Source organism: Aulonocara sp. 'chitande type north' Nkhata Bay, linkage group LG7 (assembly GCF_057382095.1).
Source record: "Aulonocara sp. 'chitande type north' Nkhata Bay isolate Kocher_YH1m ecotype deep benthic linkage group LG7, A_spYH_male_GT1.1, whole genome shotgun sequence".
In the NCBI taxonomy this organism is placed as follows: Eukaryota; Metazoa; Chordata; class Actinopteri; order Cichliformes; family Cichlidae; genus Aulonocara; species Aulonocara sp. 'chitande type north' Nkhata Bay.
The window spans coordinates 66,372,535-66,397,099 of record NC_141350.1 but is presented as its reverse complement, the minus strand read 5'-3'; the positions used below and the strand labels follow the sequence as shown (position 1 = coordinate 66,397,099).

Below are 24,565 nucleotides of genomic sequence, written 5' to 3'. Positions count from 1 at the left end.
AAACTAAATCTAAAAATCAGACCTCATTTTAATTTTCTAGTCAGAAAAAAGAAGTCTCCCAGTGGCTAACCTTAAAACCTTCAAACAGGTTTTATTTAAGCATCCTCTCAGCGCTGTTATCACTCGTCACCACTCTCTGGTCCTGGGTTTTGTGTTGCTTTTTGTTTTTGGTTTCTATTTGGTTTCACTGCTAGTGCTTTTGATGTGTACAATGATGTGAAAAAGTGTTTGCCCCCTCCCAGATTTCCTATTTTTTTGTATGTTTGACTGGAAAGTTGGGCAGTAAAGGGCTGCGGGTTGGACTCAACGCAGTGAGCAAAAATGGTGCCCTTGGGTAAGTAATTTTAAATCCGGATAGAATTGCAACCAAATAAGCTAGAGGAATAACTTTATTGCATATGAAAATTTAATTACATATGCATTCAACATGTCTCTGGTTGTGATTTCCTTTGTGCACGCAGCAACAAAAACATCAGGTGTTCATAGCACTTTCTACATTGGAATAAACATCATCATGTTGTCAACAGGAACTGTCATATGGCCGCCATTACCTGCAGAAACCAAAAATGATGTCGTATTTTTTTTCCTTATAGAACCTATCGAAGGTTCACTGCTGCTATTGAAATTCATGTTTGCCTTTCTGTATGGCTCCTAGGACATAGTGTATTTTAATGCACATGCTGTTTTTTGCAAATTGTGCACAATAATATAAGAATTAGTGTATGTCAAAAATGAAATTAGCAAGACACTCTTGTGCATTTACAGTATTGAGGGATATCCCTCTAAAATTTCTGTAACTAGAAAAATGTAATAACAAGAACACAATAAATCCCGTTAGCTCTCTAGACTCCCGTGTCATGTCACCCGGCATGGGTGGCAGCTCCGGCGGCCACAGTCGTGGCAGCTCCGGCGGCTACCGGCGTAGCACTGCAACAAATCCATGACGTGCCAGCCAAGCAGAACGTAGACGTGGCCGTGCAGGCTGTGCTGGACATGGACTTTGTTCCTCCAGTGTGCTGACCCCCTGCTTGGGCAGCGCGGGCCCCTCTGGTGTGCTGAGGCCCTCCCACTCAATGAGCTCCTCCACAGGCAGCACGGGCTCCTCCACGGGCAGCATGGGCTCCTTCAGCTCGCTGAGCTCCTCCGGCTCGCCAAGCTCCTCTGCAGGCAGCACGGGCCCCTCCAGCTCACTGGGCTCCTGCAGCTCACTGAGCTCCTCCGGCTCGCTGGGCTCCTGCTCGGGCAGCACGAGCCCCTCCAGCTCGCTGAACTCCTGCTCCTGCCATTTTGACCCAATCTCTTTCTTATGGTGGAGTCATGAACAATGACCTTGACTGAGGCAAGTGAGGCCTGCAGTTCTTCGGATGCTGTTCTGTTTTTTTTTTTTTTAATGACTTCTTAGATGAGTCATCGCTATGCTCTTGAGGTAATTTTGGTTCGGCGGCCACTCCTGGTAAGTTTAAGCTCTGTTCTGTTTTTGCCATTTGTGGATAATGGCTCTCATTGTGGTTCACTGGACTCCCACAGCTTTAGAAATGGCTTTATAACCTTTTTCAGAGAGAGAGAGATTTAATTTATTTTTTTCTCATTAGTTCCTGAATTTACTTGGACTGGTCCATCTTTAAACAGCAGGACCTAGAGACCTTCACTCAGTCTGTCCTCTTCTATATTAAGTGCTGTGTAGAGAATGTGGCAGTGACCAAAAACCATTCATGTTTTTTCTAACCGATAACTTTGGATGACGAGTTTTATACTATATGACTGATAGCTCCTTACCTGAACAATATGGAAACCAACAGTCAATCTCCGGTCTCACAGAGCTGCCAGGAGGACTGCCATGATTGCCCTTTACAGTCAGACTACTTGCACTTATAGTGTCAGCAACATGTGCACTGAAAATGTCGAGGAATGTTTAGCAAGAAGATACAGACGGACAAAATGGTGGTGGCTAACCAATCGGACATAGTGGTGGTAGACAAACCTGAGAAGACGGCCACAGTGATCGATGTAGCAGTTCCGAATGACAGCAACATTAGAAATAAGGAACACGAGAAGCTGGAGAAATACCAAGGGCTCAGAGAAGAGCTCAAGAAGATGTGGAGGGTGAAGGTGACGGTGGTCCCAGTGGTAATCGGAGCACTAGGTGCAGTGACTCCAAAGCTAGGCGAATGGCTCCAGCAGATCCCGAGAACAACATCGGAGATCTCTGTCCAGAAGAGCGCAGTCCTAGGAACAGCTAAGATACTGCGCAGAACCCTCAAGCTCCCAGGCCTCTGGTAGTGGACCCGAGCTTCAAGGATTAACCGCCCACAGGGGCGAGTGGGGAATTTTTTTAAAATATATATATATATATATATATATATATATATATAAAAACACCCAGCACGCCCCTGCGGGCGGTTTATCCTTCAAGCTCGGGTCCTCTACCAGAGGCCTGGGAGCTTGAGGGTCCTGCGCAGTATCTTAGCTGTTCCCAGGACTGCGCTCTTCTGGACAGAGATCTCCGATGTTGTTCCCAGGATCTGCTGGAGCCACTCGCCTATCTTGGGAGTCACCGCACCTAGTGCTCCGATTACCACGGGGACCACCGTTACCTTCACCCTCCACATCCTCTCGAGCTCTTCTCTGAGCCCTTGGTATTTCTCCAGCTTCTCGTGTTCCTTCTTCCTGATATTGCTGTCATTCGGAACCGCTACATCGATCACTACGGCCGTCTTCTTCTGTTTGTCTACCACCACTATGTCCGGTTGGTTAGCCACCACCATTTTGTCCGTCTGTATCTGGAAGTCCCACAGGATCTTAGCTCGGTCATTCTCCACCACCCTTGGGGGCATCTCCCATTTTGACCTCGGGACTTCCAGGTTATACTCGGCACAGATGTTCCTGTACACTATGCCGGCCACTTGGTTATGGCGTTCCATGTATGCCTTGCCTGCTAGCATCTTGCACCCTGCTGTTATGTGCTGGATTGTCTCTGGGGCATCTTTACACAGCCTGCACCTGGGGTCTTGCCTGGTATATATATATATATATATATATATATATATATATATGGATAGATAGATCAATATCTCTGTTTCTACACTCATCAATAATGTTTCTCTAATAAGCTGCCATTTTCTTAAAGGTATTTAATTTAACTGCCCTCCACAAATATAACTCTAAACATGTCACCAACGGGGGCGCTGTTTTACCACACTGGTGTGTTGAAATGTTTCCTGATGTGTGCTGCTGCTGTTTTAGGAAGAATGGATGAATTCTCAGTGACTTACCTGGGCAATAAATGTTAGATTGACTTGTTTCGCCATCTTGTGTTACAAATTTGTATTACATGAAATTACAGCCCAGCCCTGGTTTTATGACTTCAGCTGAGATCACTTAAAAACAGTACATAAATGTTTCCAACATGAAGCCAGGGTGGTTAGTTTTCTTCTGTTAAGAGCTTTAGTTAAATTTAACATAAATACCTTTTACATCTTCTACTTGTTTTACAGTCATGCATCATAAGGTTGGGATGTGTATGCAATATGTACATTTTATCCTACAAGGATTTTGTAATTGTGTGTTTTTAAAGCTAATATAAAAAAGCATTTAATCATATTTGTCATTAATTACATTTGTTTCTACCCAGCAGGGAGGTCAGGTAAATTGTAACTCTGCATCAACAAAATCAAAGATAAAATCCTTGATGAAGTTTCATCTGTTTGTGTTTTCGTGATACTGATGGTTTGAACCTCCCACATACGCAGGTAACCAAGACTTCTCTCTGTGTCCTTAATTTTGTTACTGTAGCACCCCCTGGAGGAAATTGCAGGCTCTGTCAGTATCTGTGTGACCATATACTAGTGGAGACTTTACTGAAGGGTTCCTGCAGCAGCTTATTTAGACTTCACAGCTGAATGGAAAGACAGTCATCACAGTTCAGACTGGAGATGATTTCTGGAGGATATAAGAATGCAGCTCTCACTCATCTATAATTTAATGTCGCTTAACTCAAAGGTCCCACAGAAACACAGAAGCCCTGACCCAGAATAAATTACATAACTAAGCGAGACACACAAGTTCAGCACATAAGTCGCATTTAATTAAGTAGTAATTTAAATATTTATATCATTAAATTTAACTATACTTCCATGCACTAGTGATGGCAAAACATTTCCATCTAGTATTTGCTTTTGCATTCTGGGCTACTGCAGTCAGAAAAACGATCTGAATCAGAGCCACTGTTTAGCAGGACTATATTTGTCCGTCAGATTGATTCTTTTAAACCAGCGAATCAAAGCCTCAAAACAAGAGGTGGTTCAACATGTTGGATTTACAGCTTGAACTGACAAATCTCTCAGCTTCTCATGCTCGCACAAGTATGCTGTACATTATGTTTATGTGTCCCAGACTTCTGTGGGAGGATCAGAAACACCACCTGCCTCGCTTCCCTGACGTCCAACATCTCTCGCTCTCAGATGAAATTTGCTTGCCTAATGCAGCAGCCCCAGAATAGCATCCTGGGGTCATTTTGGCTGTCCCCTTCTCCAAACTTGAGCCTCCCTCCTTAGCACTCGACCCATCCATCTCCTTATTGAGTGCCAGAGGAAGGAGGTGGGGGCAGCAAAGGCGTGGACCATGTTCTGCCACGGTGGACGGCCTCGCCTCTGAGCTCATTCTTTGGCCAATAGGGAGGCCGAGCGGATCGAGTATCACTATAACAGAAGGACATAATCAGCGCGGTAAGTTTGCAGAACCTTACAGCCTGTCTTGGCCAGCGGGAGCTCGTTTCTTTCAGCTTTTCTGAGGTAAGGAAGTAAGGGGAGTGAATGAGAGTGTGAATGGTAGCGAGGAAGCTCAGGTTTAGGCCTAATGTCCCCCAAACATCACCCAGCCTCAGGACAGTTGAGTCCACATGTGCTAAAATCACTGCCATGAGTAGCAGAGGCTGCTGCTGAGGGCAGGTGTGAGAAGGAAACAATTAATAGTGGATCTCGGAGTAAAAAAGGCCTCCCTCTTCTGTGTTTGAACCCTGTTAATGAAGTCCAGTGTTTGACGGTGCTGAGTGCCTGAAACCTTGGTAAACAACTTGTGTTTAGTGCCTTTCTGTATCTGTGAGCACCCAAAAGAAGCTCAGCCTTTGGATTACTTTTTAGCAAGTTTGTAATCTATCTAAAATCCTCAGCTGATGTTTCAGACGTTTGAAAGTTCTCTAGGTTCTCACCAGACAAGCAGCTGGACTTTGTTGTTGTTCCTGTTGCTGTTTGGTTTGAGTCCAGTGACCCAGTGGGGGTTCATGCCTTTGGGATTTACAGTTGGCTTAAAGCCTCTGAAGCAGCTTTCCGCTTCAGGAGACAGAAGGTGACACTAACGAGTTATATAACACCACGAGAACTGCGGCGACTAATCCCGTTGTTGTTTTTGGTATTTGACCTCAGATCTTTTCTGGATTGCAGGTTTTCTCTTATTTACGTTACATTTTGGTGAAGCTGTGAAAGGGCGTGGCATGTTCTCAAACTGAACCTCACATAGCTTAAGGATAAACAGTTTATCATCTCGAACAGGAGCCGAGGGGCTCACGAGTGGATGTAAAGGAATCGTCATTTTGTCATTACACCGAGCTTGGAATTTATGACATTTGGGAATTAGACCTTCAAGGCGGCCTTCCTGGGTTTATTTTAATTCTTGAGCAAAGTTCCCCCAGGTGATAGGGATCCTCAGAAGGATGATTGAAGGAACCATGTGAGAGGAGAGCCTGATAAGGAAATGAAGGTGGAATGATGGGTTGTGGTCCAGGAGAAGGAACCCAATCTTTAACAGTGGGTGCACTGAAACTGGATCTGTGGGACCTGTGCAGCTGTCTCTTGGAAATAGCTGTGATGTCGGACGCCTTCATGGTGGTCTCACGCTAGTGAGGCCAATGGGCAACTAATCCGAAATCTAATCACTGGGAAATTAAATCATGCATAAATCCAGGTCATGTGTGTTTATCATTGCAGGCTTTTGATTAGATCTTAGATCCAAACCGGGATTTTCCAGCAGGATCAGGATACTGTTGATGACTGTAGAGTGGCAGCATCCTTTATTCTTTGACACATGGTGATGGAAAAGATTTAAGTTTCTTTAAGGTTTCTTTTTTTCACCCGACAGCAGCCCAACATCTATCCTCTGAGCAGCTGGAAAAAAGACTATTTGCATAAATCTATGTTTGGCTTCCTTCTCACTTATCATGAGAGAAGCAAATTCAGCCCTGAGGCTCAAATTTCAGTCGACAGTCTAATTATAAACTGAAGAAGATTTGGAAGCGACAGATCTTAGGAATGCCTTTAATGCAACATGCAAGATAAATTTTATTGACAATCATTTCTAAATAATTCTACTCAAAGATTTCTATATTATTATTTTGTGGAGGTGTTGGAGAAAACTGTGCAGGCAGGCAGGGTGAGGTATGGTCTGGGTGGAGCCACTGAGACATATTTAAGACATCTGCAACTTAATCCTGAGTTATAAATACATGCAGGCTGGGCAGTCGCTTCTTACACACACTTAAAGTTTCTGTTTTCTCTTCTGATTTCAGGTTGCAAAGTCCACTGTCATCATGTCCGACACAGAGGAAGTGTAAGTCAACCGACATTTTTATTCACAAATTCTAAGATTTTAATCTTCTAGCAGTAGATTGGCCAAAAAACGTTTGACTTAAGGCCTTTTTGTGAGCTAGAATCTTAAATTGCTGGACAACACTAATAAAGAAGATCCTGAGCTAAGATGATTTAGTCAAATAGCCGTTTTCACTGTAAACCACAAATTTTCATGTTTGATTTTGATGAGCTGCAACAATTCTAAGCATTCCTTTGTGTTCTGTCTTGCAGTGGGGTCGAGGGTAAGTAGCACCACCACTCCTGATTATATATCTAAAAAAATGATCCACTCCTAAAATTAGGTCCAGGTACAGTCGGGAGTTCCATGCTAAAGGCCCAGGATTACTTCTGAATCTTGTCTAACTGACTTTCCATCCCCTGTAGAGAGTTATTTGAACTGGACAAATTGCAGGTTTGGCTTGACTCCTCCAGATTCAAGTTGTGCAATAATGCTCTCTCTCCTTCAAGCAAATGACCACACCAGCACTGACAACAGGACAGTGCCTTTTATGCTTTGTGAGATTAAAATATAAACTTTTAGAAACATAAATCGCATAAAGCGGCGCAGTCCTGTTGGCAGAGAGTCCTGCAGCTCTGCATGACAATCTGCAAATGTGCAGTCCTCCTGAGCTGAACACACTTTGAAAACAACTTGGAAGTTTTGCTCCAATCAGCTCATGAGGACTGTTTTGTGTATGCTTAGCATGGATCCCCAGTGTACCCACATTTTGCTTTTGTATTCTGTCAAAAATGGGTACATATGGGATCTTTTGATAATGTTCTTCTGCTCCTCTCTTTCTCGGACGGACGTGAAGAATACGATGGTAAGACACAACCTCCAGACTCCGGATGATAAGTCTCACGTCACTGATACTAATTTGTTAGTCGTCCCTGAACAGGTTTTTGTGGCATGCTAGTTAACTCTAACATAACCTGAGATAAGTGAAGACACAGGTTGTAAACAAAGTTGGTTGGCGACAGGTTAGAATCTCTCTTTTGTCTTTGACTGCATCCAATTGCAGTGCAGGTATTTCCAGGAATCGATCACATTTCATCAATGAGTGACTGACCTTTTCTTTCCTGTAACTGCTTGCGGTCTCACCTGCTTTAGCATCATCCGGTGACAGTTCGTTTGAACTGCCTCACCACGAACCTCCTCATATCTCATATCTCACATCTCCTCCTTTCATCCACTGACCGCCTCCTCCCCTCTTCCATTTCTCCTGCTTCCATTAACCCTCTCACTGCCCTTCCTCTCCCCTTTTGACTCGCTGCATGTTGTGTAGCTGTAGAAGAGGAGGTAGTAGTGGAGGTAGAGGTGGCCCCTGAGGTGGCCCCTGAGCCAGAGCCAGAACCACAGCCAGAGCCAGAACCAGAACCAGTGGTAGAACCAGAACCAGAACCAGAACCAGAACCTGAGCCTGAGCCTGAAGGTATGTGGCATGAAGGGGGGAAGAGGGTATTGGATCCTTTCCCAGGCGTCACATGCGCTCCGGCAGCTACAGCCAGTTAGTTCGATATAACTAACCCTGATGTGCAGCCCAGTCTCACTGCAAAATGAGCAGGAGCAATGCTGGTCCCCATGAGTGTCACAATAAAGGCTTTAAACATGTAATTATGTTCGTATACATGTAACTCCACAAGACATGATTGTTGAAAAGCCCCTAAAGTCTTTCAGTGAAAGTTGACATGACATTCAACCTCTTGAGTTTATTTATATTTGACTTTACTGTCATTTCTAGTTTATGTTCAATCACCCTTTGGTTATGGTAAAAGGTAAATGGTCTGCTTCTTATATAGCTCTATCTGAGCACTCAAAGCACTTTACACAACTTGCCTCTTCACCCATTCACACCCGCACTTTTTTCTATGCTCTTTCAATGTTTGCAAACTAAAAGCATTTGGTTAATTTTAGACAGACTTAGCCTTTTCCCAACTTCTTTTCCCACAAAAAATGTCCACAGTTATACACCCTGTATTGTAAACACACAACATGTTTGTATCCTGAACACTTAGCACTGAACATTTTGCTGTGAGATTGGTCTATACCTTCTCCATGTCTGCTAATGTTAAGCTAACACTACCTTTCTTTTACCTCCACATGAATTCAGAGAATGAGTTCATGAGTTCATGCAGAAGCTGAAAATGCTATGTTTGAACTACTATGGTCAGAAAGTGAAAACATGCTAATAAGCTCACTCCTTCAGCTATAGCTAATAGAGTTGTGCTAATACTTTAACTTTCCATTAGCTCTCCATTCTAAAAATGTTATCTTTGAGAAGCTGGGACATGTTTTTGGAGTTATCTTTCTAAACACCATTAAATTTGCATCTGCTTCTTTAGTAACAAATAATTTTACAGTTCTTGCTAGGTGGCTTTTCCACTAGCCTAGCTCACTGTATGCTAAAATATTACCACAAAATCATTTGAGAGTTGAAAAATCTAAGACAACCAATAGAAAAATAGAAAATAGATTTTTTTTTATTTCAACCCTGTGTTTACTACTGCACAACATGCAACCAATTACTCTCTTTGATAGGATTTAAAAATTGGATAAAATTGGTACCATACCTGCAGGATAGGCTACATCTGATTGCTCCCTGTGGGAAGACAACCCTTAGTGCTAATAGGAGGAAAAAAAGATTTTAAAAAATAGACTCATTTTTCATCTTCCTCTTAATCTTGTATTCTGCTCAATCATGTAACATGCAAAAAATATGCCAAAACATGCCAAAAATAAAACATGCTAATTTGTTTTAAAACTACGTACATATCCCTATATCTTCTCAGTCCAGCCTCTATGGTGAAAAGGGTGAATGCAGGGTAAGGTGTAGCTGAGACCTCGATAAAAACAAGGACTTGGTGCAGCCAATCATAAATGATCAATTAATATTTAAGGGATGTATTTATCTCAACCCCTTCAGTAGAAATATGAATAAGTTTGGATTTTTTGACAGCTTATTCCCTTCTATAACTTTAGTAAACAGTTTGTTTGTTTTCTTTTGTAATTTAAAGCTAACATGAAAAATATTATACATAAATGTGATTCCGTACAAATTGAACTACTGTTTTACCATCTTAGTTATCGAAGTAAAGGTAAAACTTTGCCCTTATAAGCAGCTGGCTTTCTTAATCAGTTGATTGTGGTAACCAGTTTCTTTATTTTTTTTAAACATGCTAAGCTTGAGTAGATCAGCTGTGTGCCTTAGTTAGACTCTGTACAGTTTGCAGCTCCCAGGCTTCCCGCTAATGCTGTTCTGTTCTGCTTTTTGTTTTGGATGCCTGCTGCATGCAGACCCCACTGAAGAGGAAGGTATGTAGATTTAAAAACTTCAATCTTAAATCTGTCATTCTGGTTTTGGGAAGGACTACAGTGTCCAGGTCTGACATCTGTACTCAGGGAACGCCTGCTGTCTGTCCAAATTTTACCTGTCTGTGTGAATCCAGGAGCGCTGGCCCTAATTGGCATCCAAATATGAAGGTGAAAAATTTGGAACCACTAGTGGAGAAGGAAGGGTGAATGAATATGAAATGCTAACACGTGCTTCACTGCACAGCAACCCCACACTCTTGCTATGCCACTTGTCATCTGCATGGCATGAAGCCGCCAGAATCTGGGTTCAGATAAATGAAGGAAACAGGGAAATGTTTTGCTTGGGGTCAAGCCAAAAACAAAAAAAGACATATTCTCTGTATCAGTGTGAAACCAAAGACCAACGTTAACAATTCAGGTTTACTTTAACTGCACACCTGTTTAAACTGTTTGCAATACATGTTTGCTCTTATTTGACTGTTGTTCTAACCCTAACTTAAAAAGTGAATAGCCTATCCTTTTAAACTGTCTAATCTGTCACCTTGATCCAAAGCCACACTGAGTAATGCTTGGGTTTACTGAAATAATCTGTTTTCTTTCTAATCTGGTGAAATTCACTCATCCCCTCTTCACTTCTTAACCTGCAGAGGAGAAGCCAAAGTTCAAGTAAGTTCCTTCTTATGTAGTCTGACTTGAAATGATTCCTGTAGACATTTAAATCGGAGTTATTTGGGCAAAAAAGACAAAGAAAGGTTCCAATTAGTGTGCCAGTACACTCAAAACCCCCACGCTCTCTTGCAGGCCCACCGCCCCAAAAATCCCAGACGGTGAGAAAGTGGACTTTGATGTAAGTCCGCCTGCAGTGTAGAAGAGATTTTGTTCATTTCCGGGTGTTTCTTTGCACAGCTGAATACTGCTTCTGTTGATCCGCCCCACAGGACATCCAGAAGAAACGTCAGAACAAGGATCTGATTGAGCTGCAGGCCCTGATCGATGCTCACTTTGAGCACAGGAAGAAGGAGGAGGAGGAGCTGATCGCCCTCAAGGAGAGGATTGTAAGTATTTAGCTAATGGGTAGTTTTATCTGTTCATATTTCCATGGAACTGGAAAATTGCAAAAAGCCTTCCACAATAATTCATCCACACAGGAAATACTTCCTGCCTTTTGCAGTTGGTGACTGGCTCTCATTTCTGGCCAAGGAATGGCTTCTAAAGGCTGAGCTCTGCTGGCTCTGCATGTCTTCTCAATGTGATTCATTTTATTAAATAAAATTTGGCTCACAGACAAGCTGATAATGACACAAATCAAATGGAGAAAAGACAAAACATCAACAATAAAAACACTAAAAAATATCATGGGAACAATAAAACACTATATTTTTAATTTTTACATTTTTGTAATTAAAAAAATCTTTCAATTATCTTAGTAGAGATACAAAGCAAAAACAAGGACACTCACTGTGTGGTGTGTGAGTTATCTTTGTTTTCTAACCCAACGTTTGCTCCTGTCCCACAGGAGAAGCGTCGTGCCGAGAGGGCCGAGCAGCAGAGGGTCCGCGCTGAGAAGGAAAAGGAGCGCCAGGCCAGACGTGAGGTGTGTTATTTTCAAACTATGAAAATGTGACTGCTATATGAATATATGGAGCAAAGACAAAATGTCTTGGTGCAGATATATAAACATAACCTTTTAAAATGTTCCCTTGAAAAGAACGAACGTAGTTGGAGTTTCTTGTGACTTCCATTTGTAGGCAGCAAAGTATTTAAAGCCAGTTTTTCCAGGTTCAGGATGAATAAGTGCAGCTAATGTTAGTCCTGGGACCCGATGTTGTAAGTACTCTGTTCAAATTGGTGGTTACCAGGGACGATCAGAGAGCGGGTGGTGGATGCAGAGGTCTCACTCTGAGGTATTTTTTGTCAAATCAGGAGGAGAGGCGGATCAGAGAGGAGACTGATGCCAAGAAGAAGGCAGATGATGATGCCAAGAAGAAGTCAGCTCTGTCCAGCATGGGCTCCCAGTACAGCAGTCACCTGCAGAGAGTCAGTATACATGCAGACAGACACACACGTGTCTATGGGATCAGCTGTTGACCTGCATCTGTCCAAACAGGCTGACCAGAAGAGAGGAGGAAAGAAAGAGACTGAGAGGGAGAAGAAGAAGAAGATCCTGGCCGCCAGGCGCAAGCAGCTGAACATCGACCATCTGAACGAGGATAAGCTGAAGTACGACTCGGCTGTGAAACTAAAACTATAACCTTAGACTTTTACGCCTGTGTAAAATAGTTTGAACGTCTTAGAAATGTCCTAGAAAATGGTGAAAAACCTCAACAAAGTAAAGACAAGGAACTGAATGTGCCAGAAGCAAAATCCACCTGTCAGAAGAACTGCTTGGTTTATTTGTGTTCTTGTGTTTGCTGCAGGGAAAAGATCAAAGAGCTGCATGACTGGATGACCCAGCTGGAGTCTGAGAAGTTCGACCACACGGAGAGACTGAAGAGGCAGAAGTACGAGGTGAGACGGCGTCCTCGTGAGCGCCCACGATGGCGTCTCTGACTGAGAACTTCTCAGCCAATTTCATGCATTTAGACAAGAACAATAAGACGGGTTTGAGAGAGGTCAGTGGGATGAGAAAAGCATAATATTTTACATTTCTTTCATTTGAATTATTTAATACTTATTTAAATACCATAAAACTATTTTCCTGCTTTTCTTTGATTTCAGTTTAAAATGTGTTATTTCATTTTCTGGGTTTTCCCTTTTATATGAGACAAAAAGTTATCTTTCCATATATTTTATCACATTTTTTTGGTTTATTCCCATAATTAGTTGATGAGTTTATCCTGACATTAATCTAAACATGTTTTGAACTGAATGCTAAAATATGATTATGTTTTTAAAAAATTTAAGGTTTTTAGGACATTTTACATTGAAAATATTTCATTACAATTTCATAAAAACCAGAAGGTGGGATTTCTTTCACTACTAGTTTGTTCTTATTTACTTGATTCTCTTGATTTTTTTATAGTTCACTAAATCCAAAGATTTGTGGGACACCTAATATTTTTTATGACTTAAGAAATCATATATGTAAGTAATCATTTATGCAACAAATTATATTATCAATTATTGTATATAATGAATTATTAATTTTTTACATACAATAATTAATCATTGGTTACATGCAAATTAATAATTAGTATATAATAAACATTCAGCTACAGAGGACACAAATTTGCTTTTGTTGAACTTTTATCTACTTGATTGTTGTTAAACATTATGTTTATTTACAGACTTTTACTTTACCTCAAATTATCTTGATTAAATTAAATTTGACCATTTAATAATATAGATAAATAGTCATAAATAGTCTAAAGTTAAGAGCACAAATGACTCGGTGCTTCAGACGTGCCAGGTTTGTTGTAGTTTGGTTTTGGTTGATGAGGTTGGCATCCCAAGGTCACCTCGGGATTTGAACCCTCGATATACTCTTGATTTCCTCCAGGTTACTACCCTGCGTAAGAGAATCGAGGAGCTCAGTAAATTGTAAGTAGTGCAGCTGAGCAGCAGTCATGCCGGCTCCCTGCATGTTAGCACGGGGAAAGTCCGAGCAGAGCGCCCCCGCTGGCTGACATAGGAAACAACACACCACCTGATTAAAAAGCGAGAAAGACAAAAGAGGACGGAGGAGTTTGTTTCCAAAAGGTGACACGTGCTCATGGGATTCCAGGAACCTCTTATGAATAAGAGTGGGGGTTTTAACTTTTTGCCAGGATTGTTTTTTTTTAAAACAAGGATCTCAGAGAACCAGTCTTAAAATGACTGGAACTGATTTTATATTCAGTGAGTTTAAATGTGGACAGAGGTCCTGCCTGCATATACTTTAAAAAATGGGCTTACCTGTATATAATATCTATATATAAATCTATTTATAGCCTCTATATTAGCACAAGAGCTCTCTGTTTATATTATTATAACTACTACATGACTATGCTACTGTACTGTTTGACCTGTTTTGCAGGTGACAACTGCAAAGAAAAATAAGATATTTTACTGAGAAAAATAAAGAAAAAGGTAGGGGTGGTAGATGTCGTTTAGACGCTTGGCAAGAGTCTTTATAGGCCCAAGAAGCGCCTCTATACCAAGTTTGGTTGTTCAACTCCAGATCGTGTAGAAGTATTTGTGCATTATAGTAAAATATACATCTAATGTCATGCATTTAATGTTAAATGGATGCATTGCAGAGAACTGCAACCACACTTTTAAATTAGTAAAACTCCAATATTTGTCGTAAGCCACAGTTGCTTGTACGTTGGTGAAACAAAGAGAAACTGGATGAACACGGTGCCAGTTTTGGACTCAAACTCTCTGTTTGCAAGCAGATGAATAATCTGAAGTGTCTGTAAAGGTGGTGCTGAGTGACTGTGATGCTCAGTTTTACATCACACAGCCTCAGCTATGTGTTTGAGCGAGCATAAAGGTAAGTCAGGGTTTGGTGAAGTTTCACAGCTGAGCTAAAGGGGAATTAAATGTTTGTGCTCCTTTGTGGGAAACCACAGCAGACGTGCTTAATTTGGTGACATCACAGGACAGAAGAAACTCTGGGTAACAAAAAGATTCTTATGCACGGCGCTGCCTTGGTTTCCCATGATGCTTTGGCCCGCAGCTTTCAGCCCACTCAGCCCGTTCAGCTGAAGGAGTCGTTCTCCGAGGTAAAGGTATCCTGCTGCAAGTTAAAGCTGCTGCTGTGTCATTTCCAGGTTCTCACGTACAGGATTCGCATTGATGAGTTGCAGAAGCAGTGAGTATTGTCATTGCTGACTTCGCCAGCACCCAATAATCCCCCCCAAAGTATAACTTAATTTAATTCCACATGATAACGTGATAATGTGATAACTCTCCCCTCGGAAAGACATAACTGTCATCACACTGAGACAGTTCATGTTGGTTTAAGGCTGAAAACTAATAGGGACAGAGTACATCAAGCTATGAAACACTAGACACCCTGCAGGGAAATTTTAGTGTCTAAGAGAGCAGCCTTTTATTGTGTGTGCAGGAATAACAGCTGAGTTATCACAGTGCATTATTTGTTTTCCGTGTCAATTTAGACCAGGGGTAGGCAACTCCAGGCCTCGAGTGCCGGTGTCCTGCAGGTTTTAGATCCCACCCTGGGTTAACACACCTGAATCAAATGATTAGTTCATTGCCAGACCTCTGGAGAACCTCAAGAAATGCTGAGGAGTCATTTAGCCCTTTAAATCAGCTGTGGTGGATCATGGACACATCTAAAACCTCCAGGACACCGGCACTCGAGGCCTGGAGTTGCCTACCCCTGATTTAGACCCTTCAGTGATAACACCCTAGCCTTGACCCTAACCATTTAATTTATCATTAACATTATAAAATGACATGAAAAGGTCTTAGAAAATCAAGCATGCATCTTATGATGAATTTTAGATAGAAGACTACTAGTTTTATCCCTCAAACAGTAATAATCATACAGTAAACACAAGAACACCTCAGTAACATGCCACAGATGGTTCAGTTCCAATCCCGGTCCAGACACAGGCCAAAAACATCTCAGCTGTCATGTTGTTTGGACTCTGTTGGTCAGCCAGACTAACGAGCACAAGTACTTAATGCAGAGGTGTTTAATAGAAGGGTGCAGCTGCATCATCACGCTTCCACCCTGAACATTAAGTACTCACCCTAAGACATCAAACATGACACATGAAACCTTTCACGATATGTCAGTTGCATTCGCTTTCTTTCTGGCAGCAGGTGGGCGGAGCTTTGGTGCTTACAGACTGAGCTGCGTGCCTACGTTGACCATATTTGGGAAATATGCTCTTTATTAAGTATAGAAAAAAAACTGTCTGGACGTTTCGAGCAGTCTAAGGCCTGAGCTTCTCACAGACTCACAGGTCTTAATTAGAGCAAACACGACTGTAACGGTGCATACACGATCGAAAATAAAGGGGATGGATTTGAGGTAGTGCCTTTGGATTAATTAAGCCCATGCAGGTAAGTACAGCATGAGTTGTGCATGCGAGCTGAATTTCCTGGGTTGTTTTTCTGCTTCCAAAATCCCACTCAAAACATACACTAAACAGACCCTAAACAATTTATGAGGATTTTCATGTTTTTTTCTGAATTAAGATATTTTTCATATCTCAAAAAGATAATTTTAATATTTTCAGTTACTTTTTTTGAATGATTGCTGCACAAAATTTTAACAAAAATCTAAATCTGTACGGTTGGATAAAAACACACCCATCCGTTTCTTTAACTGAGAAGAGATTTTTATTTTAAGCAGCCAGTTTCCTCAAGAGATTTTGGACAAACATGCTTGCAGCTAGTGAAATGCTCTCAGCTTCATATGTGATGATGCAAAACATGTTTTTGCACTCTCCTCGTGCTTGACTTCTACCAAGGAGTCTTTGAGCTGTTCACTGCTGTTCTCTGAAGTTTGAGTTTGAGTATAAATTTGCAAATCAGCATCGACGGCATCGCACAATGTGAGAACAGCTCAAAGTTCTGAAATATGTCCAATTTCTTTGCGTTTCGCATTACAGCAGCAAGAAGGGAGCCGCCCGCCGCAGAAAGTAGATCAACTCGGCCCGCCAGTGCTCAGAAACCAAACCAGGAAAATCTCGGACACATGCCTGATGAAGCAATGCACGCTGTGGCAAAGGTCTTAGCTCAGAAGAAGCCTGTAATGCTGAGGTTTACCCTGCAGCCAACCAACCACACTATGAAACATGCAACCAGGAGCCTTTAGCTGCTCTTCAGTAGGAATAAAAACCATTAAACTTTGTTGCCGTCACGCTTCCTCACCCTCGACTGTTTGGTTCTCAGTATTTTTGTAAATAAAGTGTGACACTTCAAGCCATGTCTGTAGATCTGTTGTTCTTTAGTAAATCAATAAAGTTCAGTATTTTTAGATGTGTAATTTTAAAGTCGTTTCTTCAACACTGTTAAATGACCCGGCAGGAAACAGAGGCCCTGCTTTTATCAGAGTCTCCAAATATTTTAGGTTTTGCAAGTGATCAGTATGCACATTATCATTTGTAACTGAGGGAGGGAAACTAGTTTATATATAATACTACTTATATAAAAAAAAAATCTTATTTTTAATCTAAGATAGGAGCTTATGAAAGCATATTAAATGTTGAATTTAATGCAAGGAACATTCCGTTATTTACCGCAGTCAATCTGTCCAGCTACTCTGGAGGAGGCTGTAAATGTTGTGACATGAGTCTGATATGAGTCAATGAGTCAGTGAAGCTCACTTCTGTCCAATGACAGTGCTGCTGAGGGGAGTTGTTGAGGATTTCCTCTACTTTTCTGTCGGTAACCGCTGCTATTTAGCCTCTGTTAGCTGCTGTTAGCTGCTGTTAGCTGCAGCCCGGACATCATTTCAGAAGATGAGGCTTGAGGTAAGACAGAAGAGGATAACATCTTATTCAGAGGCCTGTCACACTGTCTCTTTCCTTTGCTTTTCCGCTTCTTTGATGACAATGAAACACGGGTATGATGCTTCATATCATGAGGCTGAAGGTGCAGCTATAAAATAATATTTGACTCCAGGATTCAAAATCCCCACAGGTTCTTGTCTCCTCTGCCTTTGGTTTTCTACATATGTGTCTGAAATCTAGTCAGATACATAAAGCATGATAAGATGGAACGGCGATGTCCAGCTCGGCCACTGACATGGCAACATGGCAGCTTTCACAAACAGGTGCCAGCTGCTGTTTATGAGAATGCATCAGTTTGGTGAAAGACATAATTACACACTAATCAATATATATTTAGGAGTAAAATATTCTTTTTTTCTACTAAATAACCTCACAAAACTTACTGTAACTTTACTAAAAATTATATTTAAATATCATTATTGTTATTATCTATTCATTTTTATTAGTTTTAGAAGAAAAGCTGAAAAAAGTTTAGAAAGCACATTACATTTTTTCATATTACTGATATTTACCTGCATTCCTGAACAGAAAAAAATTAGGAAAAAATGATTTATTTGTGGAAAAAAGAAAAAGATCACTTTCACTGTTATTTTGTCACAAGCTGCCACACAGCCAGTGACAATGGCGGGAGACAAGACAAGCTAAATTGCTAAACATTATTTTATTCACCAAAAAGGAAAAACACAAACAAGTATGAGGAGTCACAAATACCAGTGATGACACAAATGCACGTGTGCTGATGTTGGCAGCAGTGCAAAGGACTAAACACACCAAAACCTGGAGGTGCCAATTGCTGCAGTTCTTCTGTAGAATCACATGATGGCGCTGTTGGTCTGTGTACCACGGAGCAGAGCCTCAGCATGTAAGTCAAGGTCACAGGAACAGCATCGGACAATGTTTGTGTTTGTTCAGAAGCGTTTTAAAGCTCAAACCTTCATTAGTCATTTAGGGATTTAAAATAACTTGAATATTATAATTGTTAACAGAGTTATTGTGACAGTCACCATCACTCTTAACTAAAGTACTTACCCGATACAAAGATAAAAACCGATCTGTCAACGTCTCATTCACCTTGTGGTGCAGAAAGAGTTAAATTACGTTCTCTGCTGGAGTCCTTCCTCATTTGACAAACATCCAATGTGATTGGCTGAGCCTTTCAGGGAGCTCTGTTTAGTTTTAGCAGCAGCAAGCCTGCGCTGCCTGGACCTGCGAGGAGGAGAGGAGGACGGCAGCAAAAAGGAAGACCCTGGATATAAGAAAGTATTTTTCAAAGAAACCTGTAACTCACTTAAAGTCAAGTTCACTCATAAAATGTGTCCGTCACAATAACGTTACAGGCTATGCTAGGCCCACATGCCAACCCTCCCGATTTTTCCGGGAGAATCACGAATTTCAGGAGCCACCATTCTACCGAATTTCTCCCGATTTTCCACCCGGACAACAAAATTGAAAAACCATATCCCATATCGGCCAAGCCAATTCCAGTTTCCAACAATGGCTACTACTGCATCTACTTAGTTTTAATATTGCTCTTATTACTCTTTCTGGGTCGTAAAATAAACTTTTAACATATTTTCCAGGGAGAAAGTAGCTGAGTAAACTTCAAATATCTGAGCCGGTGTTGTGCCAAAAAGTGATTTCCAATGTTTCCGTGTGTTTTTTATGTGTAATATCGTTATGTATGTTGCTAAATAGACTTTGGTGAACAGGTATTACAAAGGGGTTATATATCAAATTAAAAATTTACCTGTTTGTCAAGTATCTTTGTAACTGTGTTATTGTACTTACATTATAATCAATCAGCTCCCGTTTGTCCACTTAAAATATATTTACAGAACTATTTTTGCATTTGTCCTCTTGGCCAGATTACTCTTGAAAGAGACATTTTAAAAGCCAACAATAATTTTTTTTTAACTGCATAAATAAAGGATACATAAAAGTCACTGCCAAAAAGTGATTGCGGCTTCTACCTTGTTACAGGAATGTTGTTTGTTGCTCAGGATGACTTGATACATTTGGGATACACTTGACATATGTTTCACATATTATAGACCAACAAGTTATTTATAGCAGTTTAAATACAGGCAATCAGTTTTTGGCAGACAATCACTTTTTGGCACAACACCGGGTCCTCAGGTGGACGCAGCCTCTGAATTTGGACATCCCCAGCTTGTTTCCGGCCGGACAATAATAACGGTGACATTTAACTTTTTCATCCAATAAATAAACATTGTAAAATTGAAGTTTTTTGTACGTATACCACTCCCCCCAGCCCTTTTGAAAAGTATGTGCAAGTATGTGCGAGGCTTTGGCCCACATCAGTCTAAAATTGTATGTAACCGTGAATAACGTGTTGCCATGTCCACCAGGAGAGACTGGACAGTATAGCTGTAAAACAAATATGCCAGCAGTTTATCTCAGTTAACGAGAGGAGCAGGCATGTGTTTGGCTGCTTCACATAGTGGACATTGAGTTGTTGTGTGGGGAACCAGTCGTCCATGTCTGTTGCTGTAACTGTAGTTCATGTTTAGAATAAAAAATCCCAGCTCACTGACTTGATAGGAGCAATAGTGCCTAAAATGTTGCTAATTTTGCTGAGAGATCTTTTACTTTGTGGTAATCTTAGATGAGTAGTTTTATGGACAAAAACCACCAGCTGCTTTGAAATTTATGTGTTCAATTATTTTAAATATCAAGGCAATGAAAACGTTTTCTTGAAAATTTTCCCACAAAAAATTATAAAATTTTCTAAATAAATTCTGGACATTAAAAAAAAAACAAGACATCATAAGTCAGAGTCATATGTATATATTTTGTATAAATAAGCATTTATTTGTCTTTAGACTGTCACTCATTTTCAGATGTATAAATATAAAGTTTAACATTTTTCACAACAAACAAAAGCACGTACAGACAGAAACATTAAATACATAATTAATACTTTCAGTAGGAACAAATCAGCTCTTATTTACAGAATATTTACAGAAACAGAAAAGTGGTCCTCCGCTGCAGTGAGTGAAATGACAAATGAAAGAAATTAAAAATCCGTTTTGGACAGGAAGGAGGTCTGAACCTACTTCAAAACTGACGGGAGGAAAAAAAGTCACTACAATACTTCTGTACCCGCAGGCCGGATTCTGTTAAGCTTTTACTGCAGAAATTTGTGCTTTTACATCAAGTTTCCTTCTATAATGTCAAACAGTTACTGTAGTTCCTTTTTCCTCCTGAGGGAATCGAACAGCTGGGGCCTTTCGGACTTCAGATAGACGAAAGTGGAGGAATGTTAATGGGTGGTTTTTGGCCTCCGTCCTTCATCAGCTAGACTATACACAGAAGGCTGGAGTGGGGAAGGTGGGGGATCCATCTGAAAGACTAAGCTGAGGCTTAAAATATTTTTCATAACTTAAAATTAAATAAAAATACAGCAAGAACCGAACTGGTTTCTATTTAAAACGTAACTATAGAATTAAGTGGTCTGATCTCGACTTATTTCAGAAACAAGAAAAGGAATCTGGGGTGGCTGTGGAAGCTCATTCCTGTTTGGAAAATTAACTAATGTAGGTAACTTTGGAATGATAAAAGCAACTTTTCATTTGTATGACATACAAGGTCAAAATTAAGACTTCAGCTCCTGACTATGACTTTTTAAAATCATTTTTTTCAGGCTCCTCCTTTTATTAGCGTCTCCGTGTAGAATCAACAAACCGCATCTGATCATGAAACATTGAGATGTTTAGTTTGGACGCTTAAAAAAAATCTTTCTTTACATATAAGTTTGAAATCAGTAATTCTAGATTTTATCATTCCTTTGTTAAACATATATCTAATAACTGAAAATAAATCTTAGGTATGTGTACTTTTAATTAGACCTCACAGCCACGGGATTTTTTTCTTGGCAACTCAATTGAAAACACTTAAAATGATTTTTACTGCTGATCTTTTTTTCTGGCAGGAATGAGCTTCCATACATTGATCTAAAGAGAATAAATACATAAGAAGCAGCTGATCAACCATAGTGGTGGTTTCTCAGTTCAGCTGGTGTAAATAATCATTTTCAGTGTGTGTGTGTGTGTGTGTTCTTATGGCTGGATGGCTTGACAAGATTTGGGGATTTTTTTAATTTATTGTAATTTCCGAGTTGAATATCTATGTGTGAGGGTCTATAGGACTTGGTAAATCAGGCTGGGGTCCTGACTGGCAGTCGGAGACGAGACCTGAGTGGTCGCCGGGGCAGTGCCTGCTTCACCCACCGGCACAGTTGTCGTCGGTGGGGATCCTGGGCCGTCAGCAGGCGGCAGCAGGCTGCTGTTATCGGTGGAGATCCGCTCCACAATGCTGGACAGGCAGTCCAGACTGGACACCACTGAACTGCGTTCGCTTTTCAGACCGCCTGCACAAAAAACAAGACATCATAGTAAATAAAAAAAATCATTAGGCTACTATGAGTTTAAAAAAAAAAAATTATTTCTATCATTCATATTGGGGGACAAAGGTGACAAAACTGTTGTTATGGAAACACAAAAAACATAATCAAATCATCATCATCATCAAAACAAACCCCAAACCAATAATAATAATAATAATGATAATAATAATAATCTAGCTTTATTTTCAAATTATTTCGAATTAGTTGTTAGCATTAATCACAGATCTAGTTTAATTGTTTTCACGCTTGTTTTGTATTTAGGCTGCTTTACAGAGCTTAATTTAACTCAGAATATTGTCTCACTATTTCAGCTTCTGTATTATATATGAATCATTTACTGTCGAAAAGATCTAAAAAAAAACAAAAAAACGAAGAAACGCTCTCTTTTTACATCAGCTGAAATTAAAAATGAGCTTTTAATTCAGCGTATGGTTTATAATCTTACTTTTATACGTTGCTCCTAACATTGAAATTACCATTAACATTGAACTTTTACGTTGTAAACAATTAAATAAAGAATCAGTTCAAAGAAAGCACAGCATCAACTGTTTTATTTTTATTGGCCTGCTGCTTTTATTGCGTCTTCTATTTGTCTTTCCCCGCTAACTGCCGTCACTTTACTGCGTGGTTTATTTTAAACACGTATTAAAATCATTTCTTACCGTTTGGAGTCTCGGAGAAATAAGAGCTGCTGTCATAACTTCCTCTTCTGGTTGTCTGACAGGTGGGGCCGTTAAAATCCGTCTGAAGAAGAAAAGAGAAAATTAAATATTGACAGAGACACTAAAGAATCCACCAGAGAAACTCCGCAGAGTGATTAGAAAATAAATCTAAATAAGTGTGTGTGTGTGTGTGTGTGTGTGTGTGTGTGTGTGTGTGTGTGTGTGTGTGTGTGTGTGTGTGTGTGTGGTAATGGTTGAGTCACGGTAGCTGTTTGTGTCATACCACGTTAATAAAGTCCCTGAACTCAGATATTATTTTTTTCCATCCACGTCTCTCCGTTTGTTACATCTGGGGTCTAAAAACGGTTTAAATCTGTTTCCTGTGTGTTTGGTGAGACGAGACGAAAGAAAATGTTTTAAAGACACTTTGAAACTAAATTTGCTTCGTTCCGATTCTGACACAAAATGGCCAGTAATGAAAAAGTTACACACAGGCAGCTAAATGATTCTATTTTAAATCACTATTTTACATGAAATTTAAACGTCATGAATAAGAGAAAAAACGAATTGCTTGATTTGTCTCGATTCATCATAATAAAAGAATTAAATTAATATTAAACATCAGTTAAAATAAGAGTTGGAGCAGACAGTAAAATATCCCCAATTCCTTTGGCTAAATTCAAAAGATGGTCGGCTCCGTGCGCCTCTCTCACACCTGTCGCTCCTTGAACTCACCATGCCGTCGGAGCAGTTGGAGCGGGGGCTGGATGCGTCCGAGTCCCCGCTGTAGTGCTCCAGCACCGGGTAGAAGCCGTCTTCCTGGCCACCGCGCAGCAGCGCCTGCAGGGACTCGATGTAGCTGATGGCGTTGCGCAGGATCTCCACCTTTGGCAGCCTCTGGTTGGGGTTGGCCGTCGTGCAGCGCTTTAGGGTCTCGAAGGCGTCGTTGACCTTGCTGAGCCGCCGGCGCTCCCGCAGTGTGGCCGCCTTCCGCCGGTCCGCGTTGGTCGTCTTCCTCTTGCAGGCCTTGCAGGCCCAGAGCAGGCAGCGGCCCGCCTGGTGGTGCCCGCTGGGGGCGCGGACGTGCTCGTCGTCCTCCACCTCGGCATGGTGGTGGAGGTGCAGGAGAGAGGACGGGGAGGAGGAAGAGGAGGAAGGGGAGGATGAGGATGAAGAGGAGGAGTCGTCAGGCTTCAACAGCCCCACATGGACCAGCCGCGGGTCCAGGTCCTCGAAGAAGTGCATGTCACTGGTGTTAAAGCAGGGGTCGTCATAGAAATCATCAGCGGTGGGGATGGGGAAAGAGATATCCGACAACTCCATGGTTCAGTCCAGAACACAGCAGGAAGAAGAAAATCCAGTGATGACCAAACTTTTCTCTCTTTTTTAGGGAAGAACTGAAATGTGAAGCAGGATTCGGGGCTTTTGAGGGAATGTACAGTCCTGTCACAAACTGATCTGCCCTCCAGCCGTTGACCTGGATCCCCTTATACCTGGGACAGTGGGGGGCGGGTTCAAGATAATGGAGTCCACCGAGGTCTGTCCAATCAGCTGCTGGCAGGAGGGGTTTACAGCTTCACGGTAATTAGTGTCCGATTACCCCTCACAGGGCAGTAATGTACTGCTGCACACGGCGGGGGGCGTGTGGGAAATGTAAGTTTAATACATACATTTAAAAAATGCGTATCGATATCAGCAAAGTAAATATGCATCTGTTAAATAGCTGTCATTATTCCATGTGGTATACTTTTCTGTGTATTGGTTCATTGTCATGCTTTATTTGTATAATTTGAATGAATATTAATGACCTCTAAGGAATCATGACGTCATTAATTAAATAGTTTTATTCACGGCGTTATAATGCATTTAATTTGCAAGATGGACTGACGACATGTTCGAGTTAATTAATAACAAAACATATAAAAAATGAAAATATATACAGTTCAGTTATAAAACGCCTTTGTAAACCAAAGTAAAAAACGTGTCTATGCACTGGCGTTTACAATTATAATAATAACAAAGAACGGAAATTAGAACAATTTTTGAAAATTAATTATTAAAAAATGAAGATT

The 24,565-nt window shown here is 40.9% G+C and overlaps 2 protein-coding genes across 5 annotated transcripts; one reads left to right on the top strand and one right to left on the bottom strand.

The window, feature by feature from the left end:
• The first annotated feature begins 4,667 nt into the window (after positions 1-4,667).
• On the top strand, positions 4,668-16,763 carry LOC147326712 (troponin T, fast skeletal muscle isoforms-like). Of its 4 annotated transcripts, none has more exons than XM_086302051.1 (12): positions 4,668-4,790; positions 6,560-6,600; positions 6,852-6,862; positions 10,581-10,599; positions 10,735-10,780; positions 10,872-10,988; positions 11,450-11,527; positions 11,857-11,970; positions 12,041-12,153; positions 12,351-12,441; positions 13,433-13,473; positions 16,503-16,763. In XM_086302051.1, the coding sequence occupies exons 2-12, from the start codon at positions 6,581-6,583 to the stop codon at positions 16,534-16,536; spliced, it is 684 nt and encodes a 227-aa protein (XP_086158177.1). In that variant the 5' UTR covers positions 4,668-4,790; positions 6,560-6,580; the 3' UTR covers positions 16,537-16,763. The 4 variants fall into 4 exon arrangements, with proteins under 4 accessions (XP_086158177.1, XP_086158173.1, XP_086158175.1 ...); XM_086302047.1 differs by lacking the exons at positions 4,668-4,790; positions 6,560-6,600; positions 6,852-6,862 and adding exons at positions 7,366-7,444; positions 7,907-8,053; positions 9,916-9,933; XM_086302049.1 differs by lacking the exons at positions 4,668-4,790; positions 6,560-6,600; positions 6,852-6,862 and adding exons at positions 7,366-7,444; positions 7,907-8,053.
• A 3,456-nt stretch (positions 16,764-20,219) lies between these two features.
• Positions 20,220-23,968, bottom strand: myod1 (myogenic differentiation 1). Its single transcript, XM_086302046.1, has 3 exons — positions 23,229-23,968; positions 22,494-22,575; positions 20,220-21,795 (listed from the first exon to the last, which is right to left on the bottom strand). The coding sequence occupies exons 1-3, from the start codon at positions 23,814-23,816 to the stop codon at positions 21,566-21,568; spliced, it is 900 nt and encodes a 299-aa protein (XP_086158172.1). The 5' UTR covers positions 23,817-23,968; the 3' UTR covers positions 20,220-21,565.
• Between the last annotated feature and the right edge of the window lie 597 nt (positions 23,969-24,565).

Coding starts and splice junctions, on each gene's coding strand:
- myod1 (XM_086302046.1), bottom strand. CDS start 23,816: ATGGAGTTGTCGGATATCTCTTTCCCCATCCCCACCGCTGATGATTTC. Junction 22,576..23,228: donor CCAACTGCTCCGACGGCATG/GTGAGTTCAAGG, acceptor TTTCTTCTTCAG/ACGGATTTTAACGGCCCCAC. Junction 21,796..22,493: donor TTTCTCCGAGACTCCAAACG/GTAAGAAATGAT, acceptor TTTTTTGTGCAG/GCGGTCTGAAAAGCGAACGC.
- LOC147326712 (XM_086302047.1), top strand. CDS start 7,381: ATGGGATCTTTTGATAATGTTCTTCTGCTCCTCTCTTTCTCGGACGGA. Junction 10,781..10,871: donor GTGAGAAAGTGGACTTTGAT/GTAAGTCCGCCT, acceptor TCCGCCCCACAG/GACATCCAGAAGAAACGTCA. Junction 12,442..13,432: donor TGAAGAGGCAGAAGTACGAG/GTGAGACGGCGT, acceptor GATTTCCTCCAG/GTTACTACCCTGCGTAAGAG.